This window comes from Macroventuria anomochaeta, assembly GCF_010093625.1.
Source record: "Macroventuria anomochaeta strain CBS 525.71 unplaced genomic scaffold BU25scaffold_2, whole genome shotgun sequence".
Classification (NCBI taxonomy): domain Eukaryota; kingdom Fungi; phylum Ascomycota; class Dothideomycetes; order Pleosporales; family Didymellaceae; genus Macroventuria; species Macroventuria anomochaeta.
In genome coordinates, this window is record NW_022985363.1 from 972791 (window position 1) to 994574 (window position 21784).

Consider the following 21784-nt stretch of genomic DNA (forward strand, 5'->3'; position numbering starts at 1 on the left):
TAACAGGCGCACACGTCCGGCGCTGATCAGGAACATCCTTTGCAGCGCGAAAATGTGATGGTGAGAGCCGGGTAGCTCTCAAGCACGTATTCGCAGAGTGCTCGATGTGCGTGATTGGAGGGACTTGGTGGTGAGTAGAAGGGAAACCGGAGTGGTATCAACGGGACCGCGCGTGTGTGGGGGCTTGGACTTAATAGATATATTGGTAGAGTTCCGAAGGAACGGTAATCGGCCAATATCATCGAAAGACGCCTGAAGCAATGTGTGTTACAAAAAATCGATGGTCCTGCATTTTGTTGTCTCGCCGAACCGGACCAAAAATCGTTCGGTCTCGGGCGTGCTGCCTGTCGCGCCGGGAGAGACTGGTAGCAAAAGGAGCCCTTAGCTGCTTCTTAAGCGGCAGGCTTCGCAAATCTGGCCTTCCTTGCCTCTGCAGCTTCCCTGTCAGCTCCGCTGTAGCCCGTGGTGGCTTGTGGGGCGCGTTCTCGGCGAGGGCTTCTGCTGTCTCGGCGGCTGCGCTCGTTCCTGTTGTCACGCCTGCCACCTCCCCGACCACCGCGACCAGGCCTGCCTCCGTCGCGGCGCTTGTTCGCGGCTGCGTCATCTTTGTCTTCCCGCCCTCGCTTCCTCTCGCGCTCAGGAAGGGCCTCATCGAGGCCCTGAACCTGACCTTTCTCACCAAACTTCTTCATGCGTTCCAACTTCTTCAGTCCTTCATCATCTTCGATCTTGGTGCCAAACTTCAGAGCACGCTTCTTGCGGCGCTCAATCTCGTCGTCGATGCTTGTGGCTGCGAGCCCTTGCGCGTAGCTAGGAGCGGGCTCCTTCTTCTCTTCGGCCGTGGTTTCGGTACCCTCTGCTGGCGGCTGGACAGACAGATCGTCGGTCTTCGCGGGATCGATATCAGCTACCTGGTTGGGGACAGCCTGGGGGTTTGGCGGCTGGCCTTCTCCGCCGGCCTTCTCGACCGTTTCTCTGTTTGTTGTGACTTCCTCAGCTGCGGCAAGCGCAGTCTTCGCCGGCTCATCATCGTCCCAGTCGATCTCGTCCTCAGCGTTGACTGCAGGTTTCGGGTCAGCAGGGGCGGCGCTGGAGCTGGCTTTCTCGTCATCCTTGGTGAGACGGTCGACCATGTCTGCCTTCTTGCCAGCGTGCGGGAGACCGCGTTCCTTGAGGAGTGCCTCAAGCTCGGCGTTCTTCATCTTCGCGTATTCAGGCATCTTGGGCGTGTTTTGACGGTGGTAATGCGTTATAATAGTACTGTACAACGCGACCCCTATTGACGCGCAAAGGTAAAGGCACAGGCGCGAAGCTCGATGGATAACAGGAAGGTTTGACTAACGTCAGTCACTGAGAACGAAGAGGAAAAGAAGGAGAAATATGAGCCCAGAAAGTGGTGTTGGCTGAACAAAGGATAGGAAAAGCGCGACAGCGACAATGGTTGTTGTTGAAAGGGTGAGGCTGGAGGTGAGGTAAGAGCTACCGCGAGCTCCCAGCTCCGAGTCCTTGGCGCGCTTACCCTTTGCGGACATGAGCTCTTCCCTCGGATCCTTTGATCTTCACCTACTCGTTTTCGAAGAACGCCAATGCAATAAGGATAATGTCATCTCAGCATGTCACGTGATTTTGACGACCGTGAGAGCCTTCGCGCAAGCACTTATCATGTTCTGGTTGCGTTTTCACTCACGATTCCAGCAAGCAGGCTTCCACAATTTATGCGCGTATGAGGTGGGTACGAGAGAGACAACTCTTAGCTGTCTTTGTCATGGTAATGATCTCATGAGAGGTCGAAGTTCCGACTTGCGGCCGAGGATGGGTGAACACGAGACTTTTGGAGAAAGAGTAGGAGCTGCGGATCGATAGAATGCCTCGTCCAGCAGTACCTCCTGCAGTGATGGTAACGAATATCGTCAGGTCTTTGATTGGGTCGAAGTAATCTATTTCGAAGAAACCTGAGGCATGCTGTTGGTTGTAAGATGCATCTGCAGCGCAGAGACGAGTCTTCCAACTTCAGCAGTGCTCGCTCTCGTTGCTCGCAGTCTGGGCTGTATGAGCTGTCCATCTTCCACAGATGGCCCCCAGATTCGACGACGCAGATCTATCGAGTCATATTGCTTGCTTTCTTCGAGTCGTTGTGGTGCTGCATCACTTTTGATGGTGAGCGTTCACACCAGCCGTTTCGAAGTCATTCAGATCGTGACCAGTTGGTGTTTGTCCCAATGGTATCGCACACTCATCTTATTGCAGCAAGACCTCCGATTCCTGGCCGACGGCTAACACATGTAGTACCAAGCCAAACACCTCCGTCGAGCGGGCTCCGAACCCCAGCGGCTCGCAGTTCAATCAAATATCGACCTACACGTCATTGCGTCCACAAGGTTTGATCACAGATTACTATCGCTGAAAAGCTCCGAGTCGACACGAACTGCCCAAGGGTTGGGTGATCTGCGGCCAGGTCCACAGTGGACACAAAGCTCACTAGTAAGAGACAACGGATTCGCAGGCACTTTCCACGCGCCGTGCCGTCCTCCCTCTCCGTACCAAATGGCCACAACCAAACTTTGAGCGCTCACGCTAGGCATGTCCTTGTCATGATTCACGAGATGAGCATCTACATGTACTCGTCTCGCCTTCACCGCCTCGCGGTTATTGAAGTGATCTGCTTGGCTAGACGCGGAAGTATGAATACTGTGCGAAGTGAAGGCACCCACTGTCGAAGTAGCGATGTGCAACACCAGATTGCGGCACTCCACCAGGGCAGGACTTGCAGTTCACGCCAGTGTGCAGGCGGTTACTCGTGCAGCCATATCACACGCTCGTTGCTTCGAGTTGGTGCACACACGAGCATGTACACACACCAAGTCGACGCATCACGTCCACGCGCACACATCCCGCAACACATGCGACGCTTTTCCTCTTGTCAACAGTGTGTACATGCAAGATGTTGTTGACGACAGAGGTGCATAGCTGCACGGTGGAGGATGATTTTTGAGATCTATGCGAGTCTTTTTCAATCCATGCCAGATCCTGGCCAGTGATCGCAAGTACAGGTGAACTCTGCTTGCCCATTGGCAGAATATGTGATTCAGACTGCCTTGATATGGTAAGGTGTGGTCCCGTGACTGAAATAGTATGCGGGAGGTAGTGGAAACGGCACACAAGTGAGGACGAATGAGCGTAGAAAGACTGGGGCAGAGAGACTTGGTGGCTTGTGCGCAACCTGGATAGTGGGACAACTCGTAAGAATCGCCGTCTCCCCCCCGATAGACTACTAAAACTGTTGAGTCAAAGCAAAAAGGACCGTCTCTTGTCATCTTTCACGAAGGCGAGTGTTCAGAGCAAGTTTGCTCGTGGGCTTGCGACGCCTTTGATGTGTTGTCAATGTGGCGAGCGTAGATCAGGGCTCAGCCTCATTCTCCTGCAGCTAGCATGTTTAACATCTGCACCTAGCCACACTTCAGCTGGCATTGACGGTCGCTCCGGCTCGACATACAACAAACATGGCGACTACATAGTCTCCTGCAGCTTGTGGTAATGTGTCGCAACGGTTACGGGGATAGCAACCGGCATTATGCAAAGGCGTCATTTTCGCTCCACGGGCTCCATACAATGCCTATGACTCTTCTGCACGAGAAACCCAAGCCGCCTCTCATGCTACGCGGCCTGGTTGATCCGTTAGACTTGTCCTGCTGTAAGGTCTGCTCGAAGACCTAGACGGTGTGGGCTTTCAACGGGTCCGGTTATTGACCGTTCGAGTGGGCTGCATCGATCCATTTATGGTGTATATTGTTCCTGCCGTATGATGCATTTAGGCAAACGATCTGATCGTCGCACATCGTCCAATGGTTCCAAGGTGCATTGCAAGCTGAAGATGTGCTGTAGTTTGGATAGGAAACGAGGTTTGCTCTGGTAGTCGACCCCACCTAAGTAGCTCTCTTGCTAGGTTTCTTACCTCAGCTCTTGACTAGAACCGCCTCGACGTGAAGCAGCTTCAGAAATGAGCTCATAGAGCGGAAGGCCTCAACCGACTTGTTGCAACGGCATTGATTGTGTGAGTAAACGAAGGGTAGGGGCAGCCGAGCAGCCAATTAGGCTCTGCACTTACTGCCGCCGCGCAACGACTCACTGCGAATCGTCGCCCACCATTAAGCTCCGAACGGTCGACTGGCTGCGCTTTGTCCTCGAGCCTCCACCCGCTTTCTCAAGCGCAAGCGCCCGTAACTGAACCAAGAATGCTTTCCGTGCCGGTGTCAGCACAAGTGCCCACGGCCATGAGCTGCCATGCCGTCGTTGGGGGTGACTTGCGCGTGCACTTGTCGCGACAGGATACATATCGACGCCCTGCTCACCCGCAGGATCCTCGAAAAGGCTGAGACCCAACGGATTCTTACGGACATGCTTACTATCTACTGGTTCCTTCTTCGTATAAACTAGAGATCCCTTGTATAAGCAGCCAGACGGGCCTTGGACGTTGAAGACGGCCGACTCGCGAGCCCGCCCCACTGCGGCAACAGTGAATTGAATCCCCACACTTGGACGGCAGACCCTGAGGGACGTGACGGGACGCGTGAGCCCGTGCAAGGATACGGATATAATATCACTCGCTATCCTCGCCGCTGCTCGTACGCTTCGCTGTCGATTTTCGCTCAAAACCCACGATACCCTTGCACAGCCCCGTCTTGATCGGGCTTTGCCGAAGCAGCGCCACACCTTCGGTGGCGCCGAAGAGCAACAGGAATCCACCAGGACTTGCTTGGAGCAAGTGGCCGCTGCGTTGTACATTCTTGCTGGATGACTTAGATTTGTTTGACTTCCAATCTGACTACCCTGGACCATATCAAATTTGCCACTTCCGTCCTGGCAGGGTAACTACCCGCCGTCACCCGCTCACGAACTCGCCTGACAGAACATACCCGAGCTGATTACTGCTGACGGTCCCGAGTATTCGATCGTCCCAGCAATTCGAAACACCCGATCCCCCTGCGTCGTTGGACCCTTCTTCCAAGAGTTTCACAGCCTGACAAGCACATGCCTTCATGAGGTACCCACCGCACACAAGGTTCCGCAATACACATAGTCGGGTCACACAAACTTACCCGACATGGCTTCCTATAAGTCACAGTATGGTCCTCCAAGGAGAACAGAGGACAATCCGCCCACCACACGGTTACCAAAACGATCTATCACACCTATTACTATCACATCTCAGCTACCCACTAGCAGTAGCCAGTCCAAGCTGCAGAAGAGGAGGCCCTCGCGCGATGAGCCAGCGCAGTCAGAAAGAGGATTGTCGAATCAGAAAGAGCTTGCGCGGAAAGTCAGCTCACGCCAGGCATCTAGTACAGCCGCACCTTCCACCATTCAAGCTCCAGGCTTCACATCATACAAGGCAAAGTTGACGAGCTCCTCATCCCGACTCCCGAAGCTTGAAGTACCCGCGAACACTCGAACGCCCTCCCTTGTCTCAGGATCGTCCGCATCAACCGTAGAAAGTCCTCGTTCGAATGTATTGAGAAGGAAACAACCCAGTGTCGGGTTTGCAAGCAATCGACACGCTTTAAGAACTCGAGACGACTCGATGTCCTCTCAGGAGGGCGTCCAACAAGCCGAGGGCAACCCAGGGGGCTTCAAGGACCCTTTCACTGAGTCTGTTTTTGGGATCTCTCTACCGCCCTCCTCCACGATTCTAGCCCGTTCAGAGCGGGAGCTCGAGTCTCCGCAAAATGGTCTATACGACGATATCGGTCCTTTGGATATCTACCCTATTCCCACGCCTCAATATGCCGTCTCAGCGACCCCATCAACACGTTACGCAGACTCTCCGGGCGCTTTCAGTATTTCATCAGCTGCGACTTCCATGACCTCGTATTCGCCGGCGACCGCTCTGTCGAAATCTTCATACAGTAGAGTCAGACAAGTGAGCCCATTGGAGAGTCGTCCGCCTGTAAGCCGACATAGGGCACCCGAAGAGCCCAGCATTCGCACGACTCATGGGCTATCGACTGTTCGCGAGTCGTCAACATCTTCCTCGTCCACATCCACCGTTGTAGCTGACACGGGGAAGGCAGATCTGGCGAAGAAGCAATTGCCTGCTGTACCTCAAAGCCCACCAGTGCTCAAGCCAACTCCGACAGTGCAGACAAAGCCTCGAGTCCAACCCGTGCCGGAGCTTGCTCACTTGGCCGATCCTTCTCCTGTATCGCCGCCAAGCTCGAGACGACCATCAAGGCCAAGCAGAGATGGAACACCCGAAATCCATGGGCTGCGAGACCCATCACCAATCATCCAGAGCAACATGGCCAGCTTTCCCACTCACCATAGACGCACGAGCTCTACAGACTCGAAGTTTGGATCCCTTTCTGCTGCAAGGTCTCGTATGGCCGTTCCGGTTAAGGCTTCCTCACGTAACCCTTCACCAGTTCCCACGTCTAGCATTCCTTCCACATCCAGCGCACTTAGACATGGAACAACGCCTGATAATCAGAAAGAGCGCGACACACGACGCTCCAGTACATTACCTGCTCCAGCCCCAGCTCCTAGCCCCAGTAAAAGGTTCGGCTTCTTCTCTCGACGTACGAAGACCGACCCAGCTCCGCACCCTAGCAAATCAGAGAGCAAGCTTGTGCGTAAAGGACCAGCGGCAGGGACTGGTCATGAGGGATACGGGAGACACGCATATCGGGGCAGGAGTAGCAGCTCGATAGGCGCAAGTATTGGACGATCGGCCAGCGCAGGCACGACATCTGAGAGCTTGACCCAGACTCTCTCGACTCGCAAGAGCAGTATAACCAGTACAAATAGCGGCGAGATGGATGATTTCTTCCTGAATAGATTAACACCAGTGATCCTGCGAGGAGCCGGTAGCAGTTCAGAGCTGACTCGCAGTTCAGAGCTGACTCGCAGCCCAGAACCGATGCACAGCAGTAGCAGTCTCGATATCTCAGCGCGTTCGAAACAACCTATGGGCAACACGACAAGTGTCAGTGCTGAGCCTGTCAATGACAAGAGTCGACCCAGGTTACTACCCTCAGCGATGCCAAACACCACGCGCAGCGGATCGCCAGCCAAAAAAGCGTCACGAACACCGTCGGAAAGCGATGATGACACGAAGAGGTCATTCTTGCCTACCCTCGCATCAAGGCGCACCTCGCGCACAGTGAAGCCTGTTGAGGGTGTACTCGGCCCACCGAGGCGCCGTAGTATCTCCAAGTCGCGAAAGGACTCTGCGAATGATGAGGGCAGTTGGCTTCGGTCATCGAAGAAGAGCAAGGCCGACAAAGAGAAGGAGCGACCCAAGCCGTCAATGTGGAACTTTTTCTCACGTGCCCACGCAGCCCCCCGAGTCGAGACGCCTGCAGTTCAGGAAATCAATACCACAAGCCCAGGACCTGGCTCACGATCCGTCGCGCACTACGCGCTCATGGATGCGCAGTCTAGCCTCAATATGGAGGATATTGAGCAGCTGATCAAGGAAGTAGCAGGAAACACCGATACGGAGAGCGTGCTTTCTGACAACGACTCCATGCGGAAGGAGCGCATGCAGTCAATGCTCCTGCCGCCGAAGCCCATTCTGCCAGCTTTCGCCCCGCCTTCTCGTCCTGCATCGCCCAAAGTTGTTCTGCGGTCAGATCAATCACCGCAGCGGTATGCAAATTTGACTGTCAATACCGACGTGCAGCCTGTACCTGAACCATCTCCAAGGCATTCACAAGCTGGCACAATCTTCGACCTCTCGCCGCCCTCATCACCGGTCACGCAGCAGCTAAGCACACAGGATGAGTTTGCTCCAGAAACCGCATCGGCTCCTGTTGCCTTCGAGCTGCCTCAGCAAGTAGAAACTCCCATCGAAAGCCTACCTCCTACAGGTCCAGCACCTACGAGCCCTCCTCCTCGACCGAGTCGATTGCCACAAGTTGGTCGCATACCTCAAGTCATATCGAGTCGCGGTAAGCCTCGTCGACCTTCGTCTCGATCGTTCTCTCGACCGTTCGCCACCGATCAGCCTCGTCCAATCGCCCTCCCACGCACCTCATTTGACTCGATTGGCTCGATGGTAGCTACGGCTAGCCCTGTTGAATCTTTCCCAATACTGCAAGGACTTGGTGCCCTCTCTCATGGATCGGCCATTGCGACTATAAGCCCTTTCTCAGACGAGTCTCGACAAAGCGAGTTCTTCAAGTTTCCACCGCGCAAGGACTCTGAGGTTTCCTACTCAAGCAGCTCAGGCGTTTGGAGTTTCGCTCCTGTCGCTGGTACTGCCGTTATACCTCCTCCAGAAGCCCCGTTGTCAGATGATGAGCTCTGGAATGAATACGACGACCTGCTTGATCAAGTTGTATCGCCCGGTGGTACAGTCAGAAAGGCTCCGGCACGCAGTCAACACCCTTCCCTCGAGCCATTGCCTCTTAAAACGAAAACGTCATGTGTATCGGTTCTCTCTGGTACCTCGGAAAAGGAAGTCTCAGTGCCTTCGGTGCACATTCGCCGCTCCCGTTTGCTTGCAGCCCTGTACGCTCATCAATCACCTACATCTTCAATGGCTCTGTCCGATGTCATCAACGATTACGGTGATCGTAAGCTCAGTGTTGTCGACTTGACCACTGGTAGATTGAGCTTGCCTCTCAGCCCCAGCCTGTCAACAGTCTCAGCTCAGAGGCGCTCGGCTCGAACTAGCTTGCCTGTGTCCTTGCCGTTGGTTGATAGGCAGTCAAAAGCAACCATCACCTCACGCTCGGACAAGGAACGCAACAGTGCTGCCGTGAGTCGTTACAGAGACACAAGTCTGATGGATTTTGCCGAAGCCCAAGCATTTGGTCATGCCTCTATGGCTGACCTCCGCTTCGGTGCCTTGATGACTAGCAAGTGGCTTTCATTCGGTCGTGTGCTGTTCAGTCCTGTGCATTTCCAGCTCAAAAATGTCAGGGAAGACCGCGTTTTGGTCATCGACGGAACTGGAAAGGACTGGTCTTTCTACTGCGCGCTTACTTACTCCGAAGCCGCTGTGTACGATCTCGGGCCTGCTCCGTCGTCCCCTCCCGCCACTGATAGGAGGTCTGCGCTCGCCAATCATCGCCATATTCGCCACTCGTCCCTCACCCACCCACTGCCATATCCCCAGAACTTCTTCGCCTGTGTTGCCCTCCGCTTTCCGTCAGCACAGACCTCGAGTACTCACAACTTCCTGCTGTCCGAGGCCAAACGAGTACTTCGCCCTGGCGGTTACCTTGAGTTCAGTGTCCTCGACCTCGACCTTGTCAACATGGGCAATCGCGCCCGACGCGCTGTGCGTCAGCTAAAGATGGACATTCATCGTGTTGATGAGAACATCTCGCTTCGTAACATCAGCGACGAGATTATTGCGGGCCTTGGTCGCAAGCGATTCGTCGAGTGCAAGTCCTGTGTCGTTGGCGTGCCAGTCGCTGGGAAATTGCCTACTCTCAGTGATATCAACCACCCTATGAGGAAGAACAGTACGACAAGCTCGCGCAAAATAGCTGACAGTAACCTCCAACCTTCGGCGGTGCCGAAATCCGAACCATCCTTCTCCGATCTTCTTAGCACCTCAACCCCATCCGAGTCCACCGACAAAGGGATTGCCGACAAAGTTGCCCGCGTCGGCCGCTGGTGGTACTCTCGCTGCTACGAAAGCATCGTGCTGCCTGACGGGGAAGGCCCAGACGCAGCACTGCCGAGCGACATCCTCAAGAACAGCATCTGGCGTGACAACGATCTCATCAGCGAATGCGAGGAGCTCGGTACCAGCTTCCGAATGCTCATCGGCTATGCACAAAAGCCTGAGGTTAGCCTCAGGCGCCATGTTAGTGTTTAGCCTCTTTCTCCTCTTCTCTTCACCTACCTGAGCTGTGCTCCAATCGTCCTGGAAACAGACTTTGACCACACCACTTTGTAATGGGCTTTGTTTTGATTCGATTTTACCAGAGTTCTACTGCGTTCAAGCGTTGCTTTTCTGCTTTTTTTATACCCTCGTTGCATAGCGATTGCATGGCATTGTACTGCATCACTACAGCTCAATGGCGCAAGCCTGGTATCATCATTATCATCACTGACATCACGACAACTTATGTAATCTTCCTTTTGATCCGTAAAGTTGGATTTGGACATGCTGGTAATGGACAATTATCGACTAATGGGTCTGCAATGCTCAAGATACCCTGATGAAAATAAATATTTATGTAGATACGAGAACGATCGCAATGGCATATTTTATTATACAAAGGGTATATCCATTGCGGTGATTAGTTTTGAATTTGTATCGTACTTCCTCTCAGACCCTACGAAATTTATCGTATCGATGAGGCTGCCTGCCTGTCCTGACCTTACACCAAGGTTTCACGTCTCCAGCAGCCATGAGATGGCCAGTCCAACGTCGAATCCGAACCTTCAACCCAGGAGAACAGTGACTCATAGTTCAATTTAGCGGGTCTGACCAGCGCCCCATGGGATGCGCATTACTACGCAGCAGCATCTGTGTCCAGGATGTCAGCCGTGACTGCAGATTCAAATCATGACGCAGGTAACATCCGCGCCTTGCAGACGCCGATAGGAAAGCAGCGTCACACGCAGCCCTCTTCGCTTGGACTATACCAACACCACCTCTTAATCCTGGATGTTGTGACAATCTCACAGACTCACCCAATCCATCCAGCTCTCCAAGAATCTGAGTCTCCCATCCTTCAACACCTCCTCAAATTCGTCAAAGCTCAACAGCCCATCCCCTCTTCTCCTTCGACTCTCCTGCTCCACAGCCTCGCAGCTCGCAAGTAGTCTGATATACAAAGGTGACTCAGGGTTTTTGGCGCTGCGACGAAGATTTGCAATCAGAGCGGCAGTCTGGTCCGGCTCGGGCGCGATCGCGTACGGATTCTGGACATGCGCAACATGGCGGCGCGTGTAAGACATCGTCTGAGTGCCGGAGGGGGAGGTAGAGAGGCAAAGGGTCTGTAGCCACGGTGTGTTGGTCACATGGGGAACTTTGATGTCTTCGGGCGCGGGCGCGGGCGCGGGCGTGGGTGCGGGCGTGGGTGCGGGCCCCGAAGACGAGGGTGCTTCTCCTTCTTGAGAGAAGTCGCGGCTGGGTCGAGGAGTTGCTGGGACGTTGCTTGGCGAATCTGATGCATCCATAACCAGGCGCCCTTCGCTGTCGCGGAACTCCATGCGCGAGGACGGGGTCACGGTTGGTGTGGTGGGTCTTTCGGCTTGTTCCTCCTCCGGACTGAGATCTGAAGCTGAGGGATGGCGACTAGAGACGAAGAACGGACCGGACGGGCCAATACGGATCCGTCCGTCCTCGTCTGCGAAGTCTTCGAGGTCTTGCTCAAGCTCTGATGACGTGCTATGCTGACGCGGTTCTTCCATAACGTCAGCAGTTGCATCTGTCTCAACGTTGGCTATTGAGTTGGGCCGGAACTGTGGCATCGTAGGATCACGACTGGCTTCCCCAAGCGTCTCGTGCTGCTCTGCAACAGAAGGCATTTCTTCCGTTGTGGCGTGGTGCGATGAATTGAGGAGTCGAATGATAGCTGATGTTATCTCCTGGTATAGCTGCTCCTTGAAAAGTTCGGCATTCCACTCAGCTACGCCTTCAAGAGGAGGATCCTCGTTGCGAATTTTAACATCCTTCAAGGCTAGCTCCTCAGCAGCTGCAATCGCGGTGCGGACCATAGAGGTGTACCATTCCGGATGGTCCTTATACTTGTGGCGTTTCATAGCCTCGAGGGCGCCCATATTCATATGTTGGCAAAAGATATCGACGATGCCCTTAAGAAATCGAAAAACACCCATTCGGAAAATTGCTGAGTTGTACTTTCCCCATCCCCATTGCTTCTCTAATTGGATATTGATGGCTTTGGCGTGTTTGCGGCGCTCGCTGCGCAGACTACGAGCATCCAGTGCCATGTCTTCTCTGACGCAGAAAAGAGGGTCGAGTAGCTCGTTGAAAGCTTGTTGCGTGATTTGGTACAAGACTTCCTTCCCAAGGTCTTGTTCGAGCTCTGGAATCTCGTAGCCGCCCCATTGTTCGCTGACCGATTTCTTCTGGGCTGACCTTTGGGACCAATCCCTATGATTAACTTCGTCTTGGAAGTGCACTCTCGATGACCGACGGGACACAGACCGCTCAGGCTTCGATCCAGGGCTTGAAGGGCCTGCATAGTCATTCGCCACGTCTTCTTCATCGTCCGTGTCTTTCGCGCCCTCGGGCCGTGTCAAGCCCTCTTCCTCATCCAGAGTAAATTCCCGCCTAGCCCATGCTTTCTCGACCAAGCGTTCTCCAGCGCCCTGGTTGGATGACCCTTCAAGCAACTGGCTAATTTCGTCGGCCTTGATCACGGACTCACGACTGGCGACCTCAAAGTCGGTATCGAGGACAACAGGCGACGTTTCATCAAAAGTGCCATTTTGCTTCCGCGCGAAACTGACGTGCGGAGTGTTCGAGGTTGGAAGGCTGTTAGGAGGAAATACTGAGCCCAGAGGCTGACTGGATTGTATGGTGTCCATACCGTTACGCACCGAAAGCTCTTCTGTCAATTCAGCAACGAAGTTACGCGTGGCTTCCTTCTCAATTGCATAGTAAGCTCGAAACACTCGCAGTACGTCTCGGCGCGAGATATAGCCATCGCCGTCGATGTCGTAGCCGTTGAAGACAATCCGGGCTTTGACCTTCGTATCAGTCGTGTGCATACCGTCAATGCCCTTGATCCACTCCTCGAAACCAATGAGACCATTCTTGTCACTATCGTAGTACGTGAAGATGCGGTCGTAGATGAGATTGGGTGCGGCCACGAAGCCGTTGTATCGAGGTACAAAGGCGTGATTGAAGGCGCGTCGGTCGAGGGCCCAGCCAACCTTGTTGGGATCACCCGTCCATTCAGTGCTTGCAAGGCAAGTGAATTGATCCCACAGCGCCTCAATCTCTTCGACCTCCATTTTGGTCTCCGAAGCTAGGCGTCTCTTCAGCGCCGAGTTGACCGAGTGATGCATTGTGTGCGGTTTGCCTGGGTAGAGAGGTTCTTGCTTCGCCAGGGACAGGTAAGGCGCCGGCACTCGTATTTTATAGAAGACATGAGTTCTGGTGTGCGAGTTGGTGGCTTCGCACGTGGAGCACAGGTCGAAATCGACACAGTTGGCGCAATGCCACCTGGTACCGCGTATGGGCTTCTCATCGCATGAGTTGCAGGTGATCCCTCGGTGGATGACACCTTCTTGCCTTGCACGTTCTTCTGCGATGTGGTATAGGGTACGCTGGAGTGTCTGTCCCTCAGGGTCGATGCCCTCACCATCGGTGTCTTCGTCACTGTTCCAAGATATGTCTGTGCCCGCAATACTCTCAGCACCGTCTGCATCAGCAGGTCTTGCATCGTTCAACCGTTGTGTGCGCCTTTCTACAGCACGAGAAACAGTAGCAGAGTTCGGTAGCCTGCCACCAACCCATCGAGTGACTGCTTCGATTTCCGCAGGAGCGAGTGGTCGGTTTGAGAAACCGGAATCTAGCAATCGATCGAGGAATACGTCGTATAACCGTGTCGTCTCAACTTCGATAGTGTCTTCACTGGCATCCGGAGCCATGGGCACGAGCAACTCTCGGAGCTCATCTGGGGCAATAAGGTTCTGAGGGTCGAGTGGAACCACAAGGCCAAGGACGTTGTGTTCGCCCAAAGCGTTTACTTCGCTTTCGAGACGTGATATAATGCGTGTTGTTCGTGAGGGTCGCCGCTGTGGGTTGGCTCGCCGAACCGCGTTGCTGCGATGCAGTCCATCGCTTGGCGCAGCCTGAAGACTGCCGTATAGAAGGTATGCGCCATAGGCGGCCGCCGCTCCGGTGAGCACAAGTATAGCAGGGCGATAGCGGGTGACGGCGGTCGGCGTCGAGCTCGACATTGCAGGCGGTGAAGCTCGTAAGTAGTTCAAGCTTCAGTGAGCATTAGTGTCGTGTCAACAGAACGACAGACGGCTGCAGTACGAGCGGTGCTGGAAGATGAGCGCATAAGCTCCAGCACCGCGACTATCTGTTTGACATGTTCGTCTTTGCTAGGCGCGTTCATACGTTCAAACGGTGCATTGCGGATAGCTGCTTCTTCAAGTGACCGTTTGGTCTGACTCGCCAAGCTCGGACTTCCATTGACCCTCATTGGCGCGACTACTCCTTCCTCACTCCTGCACCAGATAACTCTATGATGCAAGAATTGTACGAAAAGGTTGTGTATTATCTTCATCGACAACTCATCTGGGATATCTACCATGCACAGTGGCCGCCGTCTATCCTCAAGTCGGATCCAGTCATGAACGAGCTGGCGTCGCTGACCAAGAACACTGCTGCACCACGGTATTCCTTGGGAGCTGACAACCGCCCCAGCATGTTCTGCGTCGGCCATGTCTCCTTGCGCTCGGGGTACTTGACAAACAGCTCCTCCACCATCTGCGTCACGATGTATCCTGGTGAGATGGTGTTGACGCGGATGTTGTGCTGTCCCCATTCGGCCGCCAGATTTCGAGCGAGCTGGATCACACCTGCCTTTGACGAGTTGTACGCGGCGCAAATCAGACCCTGTCATACTGTCAGCAATGCCTCTATGACGAGTCGAGCAGAGACGTACCCTGTTGGCGACGGTACCAGACATGCTGGCAATGAATACCATACTACCACCATTACCGAACCTGATCATCTGCTTTGCGACCGCCTGAGCCGTCATGAAGACACCGGTAATGTTGACTTCAAACATGCGATTGGCGTCCTCGGCCTTGTACTCGAGTGCTGGTGTTTCCTGCTGGATACCGGCAGCCGCGATCAGACCGTCCATCCTTCCCTCAATATCTGCGATCTCCTCGACGGTCTTGTGAAGCGCGTCAACATCTCTTACATCAACCTGTCGATATTCAAACTTCGAGTTCAGTTCATTCTTTGCTTTCTCTGCGACAACGTGGAAGTCCGGATGAGGCTCAGGCAGTCTATCCAAAGCGTACACTGTTCATTCCGTCAACTGCTGAAGCTTCTCGACAATGTCCGGTTCATATACACACCAATTGCGCCTGCCTCCAGCAATGCTTCTGCTTGTGTCAAACCAAGTCCTCGAGCTGCGCCAGACACAAGGACGACCTTATTCTTTAGACTGAACTCCGGCAGTCCAGCAGCGTAGTTGGATGAAGTCATCTTGTTTTCGAATACCGCCGAGTGTGGAGAGCTGATGAATTGAGTAGTGAGAGCTGACAATACACCAGAACACCTTGCTGGGAAAAGAAAGCACGGGAAAAAGTTACAGCCCGCTCGACGCGACGGGCACTGGACTTTTTAAAGCATCACGCAGACGCCAGACCGAGTCCCAAGGTCACCAGACGGCTATCTGGAAAGACCATGCCATGCCATTTCCTCCAGTAGGCGTCACGATTGCATGGCGGGATATTGAGAGCTCGAGGGCGGGGAAAGCTCCTACTCACGGAATGTCCTAATTTGGACATCCCGCACGCGTTCGGTCTGCCTCCTTCGTCTGTAGAAGGCCGTTGCGGCGTCACTGAGAAGCAAAGTCAGCAATGACGGTGCTCGAGACGAGTATATGGTCCCATGCCACATCGTGGGAGACGCTTAAACGGTGCGCTTACATGCGTTGTACATGAATTGTTATCCGGAGCTTGCAAGAGCTCCCGCGAGTCAGACGACAGAGGCTCTTCCAGTATTCACCCCACGGAGTATTCCCCGCCTCACGTGCGCTCGCGTTCTTCCAGACAGAAGATCTGAGAGTATCACAGCCTCGCAATTTATAACAGAGCATGTTTGGTTTTCTGCACACACCTCTCGCAACACTTCTGAGGTTATATTAGAAGACAGTGCTGTGTTAGAGGTCCCTGCCTCGAGGAGAAGAACATAAGTTTGCATGTTCAACATAGCGCACAGCCGGCCTGCTGCCTGGGTGCAAAGAGCGACCATAGCCTCGCTTGGCACACACGGTTACAGTAGCAGCAGGTGCACTTCTCGTTCACCCCCAGCGTGCCGGAAACCCAACCGTGCAGGTAGATCACTGTGGCACCTCAACTTCAATGCAGCTGGGCAGCCCGCACACAACAGTATTAATTGACCGAACTCTCATAGATACTGAAACAGAGCTTCCGAAAGCCAAGTATGACAGCTGTTGTAAAAAAGACACGCGGCGTGACGCGCTCTTGCTACACTCGCAAAAGACGTGCTTAAGACCTGTAAACGCCTTTTGACCACAACACCAGCAAGTTGCGGTAGTTTGTGCTTAGATCTTGTTAACTGATTCTAACTCACTACATGTACCTTTATGCAGGCTTGCATATGCATCAACACCACTCTATACGGAGGAAATGGTGTGTCCGCCTTACTGATAGGTACCTACGATCGCTCGCGAGTCCTAAAGCGGTAGGAACGATACACTTATGTCAGGCCGAGGCACACCGAGCTGGACTGAGTCAGCAGCCCGGCTCGCAGATCGCTCGGATCGCACAGTTGCCCAGTCTAGCTGCATCCGGTCGAACTGAGAAGTCCCTGGAGGATACAAGCGTCAGCTGGTCACTAGGTCAGCAGCGAACGCCAAAAGATACGTGCAGTGACATGGGGCGACAGGGATCGCTGCGCAGATCTGGATGACAATCGTGCTTTTTGCAACACAAGCTACGTTCGAAAAATGGGTGAGCAACGCACGTCAAAGAGCGACACTACACGTCAAGGCCGGGTGTTTTGGCTGGCATGCAAGCGTTCAGGCTATTGTTTCTTCATTCAAGGTGCAAGTGCGTCCAACATCACAGACTAAGAACCAAAGAGTAGCTTTCCAGCCCCATCGCTTTGATTTCGTCCGTCGCAACCTCCGCCTTGCTCCTCTTCACCTGCTTGGCTTGTATAGGCACAGCCGCTGCTGACAAAGGGGGAGAGGGAATGCGCAGGGCAGTATGCCTCGCAGACGAGTGGCCGCAGTGCTCGCTGCCCATTTAGCCCTGCCATTTTTAGCACCTGCTGCAACCTTTGTCTCTTGTCCCTTGTTGTTTGTCTTTCGTCCTCGGGCTGTTGTGCCGATGATAGGCGCGAGATGGTTGTGGGAGCCTGCGCGCACTCATAGCGGAAGCTGTTGATGGGACAAGCGGCGGAAAGTGTGGATGCGGCTGGACAGGCGGGAACGGCTGGCGCGGCGGGCTGTCAAGCGGGGCATCATGTAAGCCAATCGAAGCCGCCATGCCGATAGCCGATGCACACCGGTGATGCGATGAGATATCGTCCGCCGCGCTGGAGCTGCGTTGTCGCCGCGTCTACGCAGGTTGGCCTACAGCATTCAGATTGAAGGTTAGGAAACAAAGCAGATGTTCGTCGACTAACAAAATGTAGAGAATGGCTTTATGCAAATAGCATGAGACATGTAAGTAATGACATTATTGCGGACACATCTTTGTATGGAATCGAATCTTTGGCGACTATCAAATAGCGAGGTACGACTCTAAGTGCTGCGTTCTCGGTTATCACGCCACTGGCTCAATAGCAACAGTAGAAGCGGCACGCTTGGACTTAAGATCAGTTTTTACGGTGCCGGCATCGATTATTATTCCCCGGGCTCCCTTAGTTTTAAAACTCCTGAATAGCCGTGCTTCAATCAGAGCTATAAGTACGGCTGAGAGGATATCAGGATCGTCGGAATTGTGGACGATGTCAAGGATGATGGATCTCCACTGACGCCAACCTTTTGTCCCCAGACGCAAGCTAAAGCTAGTACCCGCTCACAGACCACGTACCATCGCAGCTATGCAGACCAATTCAGAGCACAGCACAAGTATCAGGGATCAACTGTTCAGCTAATTGCATGCTGTTAGAGGGTATGCACGATGGGCCGAAGCATACAGTAGAGTGAACAAAGAACGCATTATACGAAGAGACGTATGTTGTTCCTATATTTGTGATAACATGTGCACCTCTTTGCCGAAATTGACATGGAACGAAAGAATTTCCTGGATGGGAGCTTATTGCAGGCGGTAATGTAAAAATTCGAAGCTTGTGACAGCAGTGGCGGCCTTTGTCCATGATACTGCGTCTCGGAGTCCAATGACCCTGATCTTGCACTAGGTTCATGAAGCCTCAAGCCACTGTAGATCTTCTCTGCAAGAAGGTGGGAGCGATCGATCGGGTCCCCTTTAACACAACGCTAGCTCTTTACATCCGATGTTGACGCTCCGGTAGACTTGAACGAGGTCGCCGCAGTTGCCCCCGGGGGCCAGACGCACCAATGACCGCCCATCAGAAAAGCCACAGTTCCTTCTTTCGGCCGGATCTATGATTATCCGGTCCCAATCCCGACAGAAGATGTGCTCCGCCAAGTCATCAATCCCACTTTGGACGCCTGTGCAGATCAGCACGATCGATACGGCCGTCGCAGTCGCCGCGACCGCCAAAGCCGGTATGCGACGACGATAGGGCAGCTGTGCCTCAACAGACCCTTTCAATTCAGCGCCGGCTCGGTCGACGCAAGCACAGCTGCTCCGACGACCTTCCGAGTGGTTATGATTGACAGTCTGCGGACGTCTCTTCTTCCTATCACTAACTATTTGTAGATATGAGCATCAACCTAAGTGGATTAGAAGCTCGAATTGACAACGAGTTCAACTCACTAGTGCGTGATCGATAATGCACGGTGCAGTCGTAATACAACGTGTTGTATTTATGTCACAGGTTCCTCAGTCATTCCTTGGGCATTCGAACAGTTCCGGTAACAAGGAGCTCTCCATCCGACTATTATAAACTCATCGTATTACCCAAGACGAAGTCGCAATGCGTCTCCTCAGTCGCTTCTCCATACTCTCAGGGCAACTACTGCTGCTAAGCCAACGGCATATATACGCAGGCGCGGTGGGCTCATTACCTGCCAAAACCGTTGTGGAATATTCTCTCCCAGCTGCAGGCCAAACCCACGAAATCCTCGCCGTGAGCGACAACCTCCTGCTCGTCTCTCAGCAAACTGATGGAAGTTTTGTCAAAGTAGGGCTCGACAACAATGGCCAGCCTACTGGTTCTCGCAAATACACCGCAACAAACCCATGGTCCGGTTTACACGGACTGGCACTAGGCTCAGGACCTGGAAGTAACTCGTCCACGTCCACTGTCTGGGCAACTGTCCAGTTCGACAACGCCATCCTCCAAATCGACCCCAATGGCGATGATATCAACTCACAACCACGCGTCATTAACAGCATTCCCATTCCCTCGCCCGCATTTGGCCCTCATGGCGTGTTGGAGAACGATGGCCACTTGTGGATAGCGTGCAAGGACAGCTCGCACGTAGTCAGAATGAACGTTAATAACCCAGCTGACCACCAGGTCTGGGCTGTTAGCGGACGCCCCATCTTCGTCGCCGTTCATCCTACAAGTGGGGACGTCTTCGCTGGTCTGGATCTGAGTAGCAAGATTTGGCATTACAAGAATGACGGGGGAGATGGCGAGGAGATTGCGGTGCCTCCAGAGAAAGGGACCACACCCGTTGGCCTGATTGCTGGACCAGATGGCAACGCGTGGGTCGTTCTCTTGGGTAACGCGACAACAGGCACAGGCACATTCGGACGCATCAATAAAGACGCGTCTATCGATTGGTTCACCATGTCCTCTGCCATTGGCAAGACGGCGCCTTTGATCCACCTCGCTTTTGGCGAAGATCCAAATCAGTTCTGGCTGCTGGGATCATCTACAACCTGCGCCGAATGCGTCAACGCCGTGTTTACGGTGAGAATTGATGATATCTCGGTTGGTGGCATGGTGAAGCCGAGGATTGCGATACAAAACACGATCATGTTGCCCACTCAGAGGAGCTGGACTCATCGTATGATCTTGCATGGGGGAAGTCTATACATCACCGAGCTCACAACTTCGATACTCGCGCATGTCAGTGGGGTTGCTGTAAACGGCTTGAATGTTAGTGAGACCTGGGACCAGTATTCAAACTATGGTCTTGGGATGAAGGCGCAAGCTGTTGATTATAATAACACCGTTTAGTGAAGGACTAGCTTAGAATGCTTTGCCATCACGCCATTGTTGTATCGAACCATGTATGTTGCGTCTGATGACTCCAACATGGCCACTGCTTGTGCCAGTTTGTATGAACTTCCATCTGTCGTGCAGCGAAATTGTGTCAAAGTACAGCCTACTTCAAATGATGATGCAGCAAGGTCAAGTTACACCGAGCTTTATAGTTGGCAAACGACCGGGATCCGGACACAAACGTCTACACACCGTGCAGTACCGAGAAAAGCTCCCACACCAACAAAGCGACGACGATTGCTGTGGGTAGAGATGCAATTTGCATAAACCAGGCAAACTTCCATGAACGGAACTATCAAGTATACATCATGAGAAGCATCTACTCAAAGGCCGAGCGTGTCCTTGTGTGGTTGGGCGATGTACAGATCAACGATAATCAGATATCGGCTACTCTTGCTGCAATGAATTCGTCGCTTCGAGAACTACGAAACCTGAAGATCGACGCCAACTATTGCTCAGCTCTTCCGGGTAAAGCATGGGCGAGAGTGGCTGGTCGAACATCTGGGATGCCCTTCGCGTGGTATTTTCGAGTGCCTGGTACACACCAGTCTAGTGTGATCAAGAATCCATTCTTGCGCGTACGGCACGACTGTTCTTGCACTCCAGACAAATCGACAGCAATACCGTGTTCACATCCTGTGTGTGGCTTACTGCATCTCGCGAAGCCAGAGAATGCCATCAGAGATCTTTCCTAGCATTGACAATATCTCACAGGCGTCCAGGAGATTCCAACACAGCACTTACGATCCAGATCCTTCCATGGCCTTGAATCGTTTCGACCAATCTCATTGCAACCAACCAAGGGACAAGATCTACTGGTTATTAGGGCTTATGCAATACGACATCTTTCAGGTCGACTACCAAAAGCCTCAGACCGAGATCTATTTTCGTTTGCCACACGGACTGCTTACAGCGTTAGATAACCTAGCCTTGTTACATGGCACCGCCTGTGGTTGTGGCTTTGCACACTGATGCCGGCGTGAGGTAGAAGCGTTCGGCTAGCACGCAGGCATGCGACTCAACTGCAGTACCAAAAAGGTCGTTAGTTAGCGGACAAGAGCGCTGCAGAACTAGGCACGGGCGCATGTTTAATTACCATGCACACCTACAATGTCGAGGTTAACAAGACGAGAGTCAGATCGCGTACATGCTTCAAGCGTTGGTAGCTGTTCACCGCTACAGAAGCGCAATCCAGCTAGCAACTCCAAGAGATAACTTTACTTGATGCATTTTTCATCGCAACAACCGTTCATGCTATTTGTGTTCGCATCTCAGTTGTTGCATTTAGAAATTTAATGTGTTCGTGAGCATGCTACTGCAGACCACCGCAATGCTCCTGTGCACAACTCTATCACAGCCTAAGCAGAGCCACGCGCCCAGATGGACACCCAAGACAGACCATATCCTTACATACTGCCGATTTGTATGCCCGATATTCAAAGGGCAGCCACAGAAAGCGCTGCGTATTGCGTAGCACCCACTGATCCTCTACTGAGAGGTTTGAAGGTTGCTCTTCCTGCTGAACAGGTGACGTCAGGTTTAGATCAGGAGGCAGCGAAATGTCCCCTTTGTTGGTATGCAGTGCCTGACCGTCAGACGAGAGAACGAGATGGTTGATGTACCGAGATGGGCTGTTAAGCACGCTGTGACACGTGCCTGTCGCCGTCTCCCACACTCGCACTGTCCTGTCCCAGGATGCTGAGACGACCAGCTGTCCGTCTGGCGAGAAAGCCACTGCCGTGATAT

The 21784-nt window shown here is 53.3% G+C and overlaps 6 protein-coding genes across 6 annotated transcripts in view; 2 read left to right on the forward strand and 4 right to left on the reverse strand.

The window, feature by feature from the left end:
* Nucleotides 1-392: 392 nt before the first annotated feature.
* Nucleotides 393-1220, reverse strand: BU25DRAFT_427665 (uncharacterized protein; the record flags this gene model as incomplete). The annotated part of the gene is made up of 1 exon (XM_033708463.1): nucleotides 393-1220. The coding sequence occupies one exon, from the start codon at nucleotides 1218-1220 to the stop codon at nucleotides 393-395; it is 828 nt and encodes a 275-aa protein (XP_033567041.1).
* Nucleotides 1221-4969: 3749 nt separating this feature from the next.
* BU25DRAFT_84661 (uncharacterized protein) lies at nucleotides 4970-9841 on the forward strand. Its single transcript, XM_033712164.1, has one exon. It carries the CDS (start codon nucleotides 5102-5104, stop codon nucleotides 9827-9829), a length of 4728 nt encoding a protein of 1575 aa, XP_033567042.1. The 5' UTR covers nucleotides 4970-5101; the 3' UTR covers nucleotides 9830-9841.
* An 800-nt stretch (nucleotides 9842-10641) lies between these two features.
* BU25DRAFT_329827 (uncharacterized protein) lies at nucleotides 10642-13896 on the reverse strand (the record flags this gene model as incomplete). The annotated part of the gene is made up of 2 exons (XM_033702330.1): nucleotides 10642-11223; nucleotides 11404-13896. 2 exons carry the CDS (start codon nucleotides 13894-13896, stop codon nucleotides 10642-10644), a joined length of 3075 nt encoding a protein of 1024 aa, XP_033567043.1.
* A 355-nt stretch (nucleotides 13897-14251) lies between these two features.
* Nucleotides 14252-15166, reverse strand: BU25DRAFT_330492 (NAD(P)-binding protein; the record flags this gene model as incomplete). Its single annotated transcript, XM_033702360.1, has 3 exons — nucleotides 14252-14563; nucleotides 14613-14980; nucleotides 15037-15166. The coding sequence occupies 3 exons, from the start codon at nucleotides 15164-15166 to the stop codon at nucleotides 14252-14254; spliced, it is 810 nt and encodes a 269-aa protein (XP_033567044.1).
* A 3612-nt stretch (nucleotides 15167-18778) lies between these two features.
* BU25DRAFT_454028 (uncharacterized protein) lies at nucleotides 18779-19993 on the forward strand (the record flags this gene model as incomplete). The annotated part of the gene is made up of 1 exon (XM_033709845.1): nucleotides 18779-19993. One exon carries the CDS (start codon nucleotides 18779-18781, stop codon nucleotides 19991-19993), a length of 1215 nt encoding a protein of 404 aa, XP_033567045.1.
* Nucleotides 19994-21389: 1396 nt separating this feature from the next.
* Nucleotides 21390-21784, reverse strand: part of BU25DRAFT_329647 (uncharacterized protein) — a gene marked incomplete at both ends in the record, with an annotated part of 3709 nt that continues 3314 nt past the window's right edge. The window contains one exon of the mRNA XM_033702326.1: nucleotides 21390-21749. Within this exon, the coding sequence (XP_033567046.1) occupies nucleotides 21390-21749 (360 nt within the window). The remainder of the gene's footprint in view (nucleotides 21750-21784) is intronic.

Coding starts and splice junctions, on each gene's coding strand:
- BU25DRAFT_84661 (XM_033712164.1), top strand. CDS start 5,102: ATGGCTTCCTATAAGTCACAGTATGGTCCTCCAAGGAGAACAGAGGAC.